The 7,745-nt window shown below is 41.1% G+C and overlaps 1 protein-coding gene across 1 annotated transcript; it reads left to right on the forward strand.

The window, feature by feature from the left end:
* Window positions 1-3,791: 3,791 nt before the first annotated feature.
* LOC307247483 (ribonuclease kappa-A-like) lies at window positions 3,792-7,327 on the forward strand. The gene is made up of 4 exons (XM_080023636.1): window positions 3,792-4,004; window positions 4,112-4,194; window positions 5,719-5,845; window positions 7,174-7,327. The coding sequence occupies exons 1-4, from the start codon at window positions 3,930-3,932 to the stop codon at window positions 7,189-7,191; spliced, it is 303 nt and encodes a 100-aa protein (XP_079879762.1). The 5' UTR covers window positions 3,792-3,929; the 3' UTR covers window positions 7,192-7,327.
* The last annotated feature ends 418 nt before the right edge of the window (window positions 7,328-7,745 follow it).

Consider the following 7,745-nt stretch of genomic DNA (forward strand, 5'->3'; position numbering starts at 1 on the left):
CCAAGCTGGGAAGGATGTACAGCAGGTTAGGGTGATGAAGGATAATGATGGAAATGTGCTGACTAGTGAGGAGAGTGTGTTGAGAAGGTGGAGGGAGTAGTTTGAAGAGTTGATGAATGAAGAAAATGAGAGGGAGAGAAGAGTGATGTGAGTGATGTGGGAATAGTGGATCAAGAAGTGCAGAAAATTAGCAAGGATGAGGTGAGAACAGCATTAAAGAAGATGAAGAGTGGAAGGGCAGTTGGCCCAGATGACATCCCTGGGGAAGCATGGAAATGTTTAGGTGAGATGGCAGTGGCGTTCCTAACGAGACTGTTTAACACCATCCTGGAAAGGGAGAGGATGCTGGGGGAGTGGAGAAGTGTACTGGTACCCATCTTCAAGAATAAGGGAGACGTACAGAGCTGTGGTAACTACTGGGGAATAAAGTTGATCAGCCACAGCATGAAGCTATGGGAAAGGGTAGTGGAGGCTAGGTTAAGAGGAGAGGTGGGGATCAGCGAGCAGCAGTATGGTTTCATGCCAGGAAAGAGTACTACAGATGCAATTTTTGTTTTAAGACTGCTAATGGAAAAGTACAGGGAAGGCCAGAGGGAGTTGCACTGCGTCTTTGTAGATTTAGAGAAATCATATGATAGGGTGCCGATACAGGAAGTGTGGTATTGCATGAGGAAGTCGGGGTGGAAGAGAAGTACATAAGAGTGGTACAGGATATGTATGAGGGCAGTCAGACAGTAGTAAGGTGTGCAGTAGTGTGATAAAGGCATTCAAAGTGGAGGTGGGATTGCATCAAGGATCAGCTCTGAGCCCTTTCCTGTTTGCAATGGTGATAGACAGGTTAACAGATGAGATCATGCAGGAGTCTCCTTGGACTATGATGTTCGCGGTTGACCTTGTGATCTGTAGCGAGAGTAGGGAGCAGGTTGAGGAGGGCCTGGAGAAGTGGAGGCATGCATTAGAGAGAAGAGGAATGAAAGTCAGCAGGAGTAAGACAGAATACATGTGTCTGAATGGGAGGGAGGGCTGCGAAAAGAAGAGAAGGCGGATGAGTTCAAGTACTTGGGGTCGACCATCCAAAGCGGCGGAGAGCGCGGGAGAGAGGTGAAGAAGAGAGTACAGGCAGGGTGCAGTGGGTGAAGAAGAGTGTCCAGAGTGATCTGTGACAGAAGGGTTCCAGCAAGAGTGAAAGGGAAGGTAGTGAGAACAGCTATGTTGTACGGTTTAGAAACAGAAGAAGAAGAATAAACAGTCTTTATTTGTCACACAACAACACATGCTTGCACACCCACATGCTTTGATGGTGGCCGGTGAAATGGCTCCTCTGCATTAACCCATCCTGGCTTGTCCTTCCTCTGGGGGCACAGCCAGGAGCAGTGGGCAGCATACGTGGACGCGCCGGGGACCAGGTGATAAGTGTCCATCGCTGGTCAGACGATGATGGGTGCATGTTTTTGAGGGGGGTCCTTACTGACGTGAGGTGGAGGAAACCCCATGTGAGCACGGGGAGAACATGCAAACTCCTCACAGGTGGAAAAGTGAGAGAGGCCAGATTGAGATGGTTTGGACACGTTTGTAGGAGAGATGAGAGTAACATTGGGAGAAGGATGCTGAGGATGGAGCTGACAGGTAAGGGTAAAAGAGGAAGGCCAAAGAGAAGGTTTATGGATGTGGTGAGGGAGGACATGCAGGCGGTTGGTGTAAGGAAGGAAGATGGGCAGAACAGAAGGTATTGGAGCCAGATGATCTGCTGTGGCAACCCCTAGTTGATATTACAATAGTGAACTTTGATTGACAAAAAGAACAGACTATCATCTGCCTAAAAAAAAAACACACACTCATTGATGTTGGCTCAAGGACCCAGAGTCCAGGGTTCACGAGCTCACTGGACTACTTTGAACATTTTGAACAGTGTTCATGGTGAAATTACTGTTAGTGATGGGAATGAGGATGATTACAAAGTCAAAAACATCTTGTAGTCCTATAATTTCATCGCATAACCCAATGCAAATTCCAACAACATAAGCAACACTTCTGACAGATGAGTTGTTTGAGTTTACCGAGAGAAGGAAGTCATCAACAAGTTTAATACATGTCAATAGCAATATAGTAATTAATAGCAAGACATGTCATTACGCCACAACATTAAAACCACTGACAGGTGAAGTGAATAACATTGATCATCTCATTCTAATGGCACCTCTCAAGGGGTGGGAGTAAGGCAGCAAGTGAACAGTCAGTTCTTGAAGTTGATGAGTTGGAAGCAGGAAAAATGGGCAAGCGTAAGGATCTGAGCGACTATGACAAGGGCCAAATTGTAATGGCTAGACGATTGGGTCAGACCATCTCCAAAACGGCAGGTCTTATGGGGTGTTCCCGGTATGCAGTGGTTAGTAATTACCAAAAGTGGTACAAGGAAGGACACCGGTGAACTGGTGACAGGGTCATGGGCTCATTGTTGCGCATGGGGAGCAAAGTCTAGCTCGTCCGGTCCTAGCCCACAGAAGAGCTACTGTGGCACAAATTGCTGAAAAAGTTCATGCTGGCTATGATAGAAAGGTGACACACAGTGCATCGCAGCTTGCTGTATATGGGGCTGCATAGACGCAGACTGGTCAGAATGCCAATCTGATTCAATTTATTATAGTATGCACTAAAAGTAACCCCGACACAATATCATGACGGTTGCAAGATTTGTATAATTTCTGGAAATTTACACACAAAAGGACCCTATGTGTTCTTATATTTCAACCCACTTAGAGCTACTATCATTTGATGTTAATTTACCTACTTTGACTTTAACTTAACTTTTCCAACTTTACATTATCTCCAACTTTCTTTCCCCTAAATTGTATTTCTATTTTCTCCACAGAAAATTGAAATACACACTTCAAAGCTCACCTTTCTCAATACTCCTATCTCTTTTCCACTATAGGCCCCATCATCTGCAAGAGATTAGAATTCATCTTTGTAAAGACATCATTTATCATAATACTGCATAACAGAGGACTGATTACACTCCCTTGCAGAGGCCTACGATCCACTCTATGCCTGCCAGATACATTATCATTATCTATCTTAACTTGCATAGTTGTCCCACCAAGAAAGTCTTTAATCCAATAGAATGCTTCTCCTCCAATTCCCAACAAATCTAACCTCATTTAAAAGTCCCCCTTGCCACATCATATATGGCTTGTCAACAGCACCTTCCAGTGAACAAAAACACATTTATGTGTAACTGTCAGCACCCTTGTATGTAATTCTCTTTGTTATCACGCTTTCCATTATTTTGCAGAAAATAGCGGATATTCTCCGAAACCTCTGGGTGTGTGATGTGGGGGAAAAAGGGTACACCTTCCACCGTGTCAGGATGACGATACAATAGTCACATTCTTCAGTTGGATGTTTTTATTTTTTATTTTTTTTTGCCTTCTCTTTCGATTGCACAGCCATGTAATGAGATACTACTTAAAGGATCATTTGTTTCTTATTAATTTGATGATTTTACAAGCTGGATTCCATGGACATATAATACTCATGTAAATTTACTAATAATGAAACTATAATGAGAAATGTAGGCTATATAAAAGTATCTTCACATAACATGACAGACTTTTTTTCCTTGGCGTCTCCGGTAATTTTTTACCTTTGTCTGTTTCTGTGGGTTATGTAAAAGTCCTTTGCAATGCGTTATTGAAATTAAACTTCATATCATAACTTTATTGTTGCTTTACGGCAACGTCACTTCCGGTTTGAGTTGCCAGTCACCTGACTCAGCGTCATGTGACCGACAAGTTGGACCGAGCCAGCTCGAGCAAGTCGCGAGTAACGACAGATGTTTTTTGTTCTTCGATCCTTTTTCTATTACTTTCACAACTGCATCTTGCGGTTATTATTCCACCCGAGGTTTTTTTTGTACAAGCGCCGGGACGATGGCGTGTTTGATCTGCGGTCCAAAGCTGGCGACCTGTGGGATTGTAATCAGCATTTGGGGAGTAATCATGTTGGTAAGTAAGCCCAGCAAGTTTAGCTACAGATGGTTTCACCTTTTTTCAAACAAGCTTGTCGTCGCCAAATTCTAAGTGTTATATTCTTCTGTATTTTTCGTTCTCAGGCCATGTTGGGGATATTCTTCAGAACCCACTCGGCCGTGCTGATTGAGGATGTACCCCTCACAGAAGCGGACATGAAGGAGGAGTGAGTTGAAAGCCGGCTGCTTTTCACAACCTGCGTTGATAGTTAATAGTTTTATTATAGATGTATTGCAGATGTATTGATGTAGTGCAGGGTACCCGCAGGCCGCATTGCGTGTGTACGCAATGCCGACTGAAAAAATAAGTAGGTATACTTCTAAATCCCCTCTGATGCTCATCATTCAGTAGTGGCAAACCATGACAGACAGTCCAAGCCCAGGAGTGGCTAATCCAATCACATGTGAATAAATGGAAATGTTCCCTTAACACCCACTAAGGAGATATCTTCACAGAAACAGTGGCCAATGATGTAGTTGTCTTACCCAATAATAATTTGCCACTAGTCAAGCGGCACTTTTCAAATATTACCGGGCCATTTTTTTGATAAACTATTTACACAGGGTGTTTATCCTTTGGTCGACAGCCACTTAAAAAAAAACAAAAAAAAAAAAACATTTTGGTAAAAATGAATAGTATACCCACTTCTCCTGGCACCACTGATTGTACACCATATCGCACAAAGTCATCCATATTGCACAACTGAGGTTCCTTCCCCCTCTATAAACACCGTGTGAATTGTGGTGATTCTGTAAATGGCTGATTTCATTGATATCCGGACATCCATGTTCAGCATTTTTGTAAATAATGTAATTGATTTATTGGGCCTCATTAATGAAGAGTGCACCACACAGATTTGGAAAAATTCGGTATTCAACAATTTCTTTGTACTTTAACTTGTTCTCACAAGGAGAAGCCCTCTTATCGTTATTAATTATTAGTATTTTAAGCTATTATTATGTATGAAATAACCTGGAACTGCAACTTTATCACCTGACCAACTGCACCACACGAGACCACAATGTCCAAATCCACCATCAGCATCCACGCTAAATGCACCAAACAGCTTCCATGCACTCAATAAATAAATAAATAAATAAACTTTTACATCAATCCACTGGTTTTTTTTTTAAGCCATTTAAAAATGATATTCCAGAGAAAACAGCATCTACTGGCTCCCTCACTGCAGCGCAAAACTCTGGCAGCCGCAGCAGACATGCGCAGTATAGTCGTCTCTTCCCCTTTGTTTATTTCTTTTGTGTCCTACTTGTACAATGACAACAAAGAGATATTCTATTAAAAACCTCTTTTATAAGAGAGACCTGGCCAAGAATGCAACAAGACAATGTAACCAAATACAAAGAAACACAACATGTAAAAAGGAAGGCAATACAATATAAAACAATAGTAACACCTTGAATGAAGTGGAAATCTCAGGAGGAGAACCAATTACCAACATCAGCTTAATGGCCATTCAGGGTCCGTTTTCTATAATACATTATAGATATAGTTAACGTATGGTCAATACGATTAATTTTGTTTTTGCCAAACTGAGTTCTTACCTTGGGGACTTCCGACAAAAGGCAGCTATTTGACAGCAGCCTGTAGATGTCAGGTGACCTATGGACGAAAACTTAAACTCGGGATACGTAAATGATTTAGTTATAATAATTCTACCTTCCAATTTCAGCAAGAACCCTCCACAGAACATCTTCACTCTCTACAATCAAGTCGGCTACAACTGTTTCATAGCGGCTGGCATCTATGTGCTAGTGGGGGCCTTTTCCTTCTGCCAGATCAAGCTCAATAACCGTAAGGTAATGGCTCTGGCTCGTTATTTAACAGCCACATGTTCTACACTTTTTTTGTGCGCCTTGGTTTGATGCATAGAAGCACGGGTGGGGGGGTAATAATTCCAATTGTCTACAGTTGTCCTTGTGACATGCCAGAGTAGTGTGTAGTGCTTGCGTACTATATGATATTTCATCGGCTGTTTTGTCATCCTGGTACTTCACATGACTCGCTGAGACACAGTGGAATCACTGGGTTAATATGGAAAGAGGAACTCCCCCATGTAGGACAGTGTGTTCCTTTTTTCAATTTAAATCCTAGCAGAGTACAGGAAATATTCAGGAAATATTCCTCTATGCCAAAGCAAACGTATTAATAAGAGCACAAAAAATACTCTTGTAAAAGTGAAGGTACCACACTGACATTTCTACAGTAATTATGAAGGGAGACAATGCTGGTCAGAAAAGTAAGATCTCTCAGAAAGTAAAATCTCTCTTGCTGAGGAACAACTGTAATCCTTTATGGTCGCAATTGATGACTCCAAATCTGAAAATGATATTCACCCTGTTTATTAAATGCATTTTTTGTATATCTATTTTTTTTTTTAGCTTATTCTTACCCTGTTTTCAATTATTTAAATTTTTTAAATTATTCTACTTTGTCAATGCGTTTAGCTTGTTTGCGTTGCTTTTGTTGTCACTATTTTATGGCCTTCTTTTAATGTAAAGCACTTTGAGTTGTATGAAAGGTGCTATATAAAGGTTATTATTATATGACTTTGTAGTGTTCCCACGGTTATCAGTGTTACCAGTGTTACACGGTGTTCGGGCATACACCGATTATATTACTTGCCCACTGCCCCCACTGTCGTTTTGCTTTTTCTATTTCATAATTTATTTTTAATATAAATAATACCCATTTAGTTAATTTTCGAGTATCAGCAACAAAGTTAATCAAATAAAAAACCTATTTATATATAATTTGTAAAATATTAAGCGTGTTATCAATACTTAGTTGAATGCTAAAAAAGTGTAGGTGTCTGCTTTGTGCACCACAGCAGTGTCACAGCACAGTCTGCGGAGTCAGATTCCACTTATCACAGGAGGAGAGGAGAGAAAGAAGGCTCTCGACCCTAGATCGGGACCTGTCTACCTCTCCTTGTTTAATCTCCAGGCAAAACTGGCGCCTGGGCATAACGGGGACACTTTGTTATACACGGGCAAACTCTCATAGTTGCATAGAAATTGCATGCATGAAATTGATGTACAGATTGACAAGTAAAACTGATTTAGGATTTTTTTCCCGAGTGGACACACTTTGATTCTCGATGCATTCCTGTTGTCTATGTATATAGGAATACTTGGTGCACTAGGGGTCACTGCTAGCAACCGCAAAGACCGCAAAGAGCCCGAAGGAAAAGGTTGTGCCCAGCTGCTGAAGAGCGCCGATTTGGGTCTTGGTTCCTCTTGTTTTTGTTTTTTTTGTGTGACTGTATGCTCTGATTGTGTAAACAAATTGTCATTTGATTGTATGTTTATGTAAATATTTCTCCTTTCTTTGATTCCGACAATGAAAAGACAAACAGGTCCACGTTTATGTCTCTACAGTGCCTTAGGCCTATAGGCAACTTGTTTTTGTTTTTTCTTAGACCTTCAAATGACAAGCTGTTGACCATCCAAATTGTATTTAATGTTTCCTGCTTGTCACAAACAGTGCCTCAAGTTGTTGATTTTTTTCTGTGTTCTCCCAGGAAAACATAGGTGAGATATATTTGTCATATAAATCAATCTGAATACATGGTTTAATGCATTTCTTCAAACAATAAAAAGGCGCAATCGATGAACATTTGTCTACAATCCTTAACCACATGGAGCTCAATAACAAATGCGAGATAACATAATGAAAACCTAACTACAAAACAGCTGT

The sequence above is a fragment of the Zeus faber genome (genome assembly GCF_960531495.2).
Source record: "Zeus faber genome assembly, chromosome: 22".
Classification (NCBI taxonomy): Eukaryota; Metazoa; Chordata; class Actinopteri; order Zeiformes; family Zeidae; genus Zeus; species Zeus faber.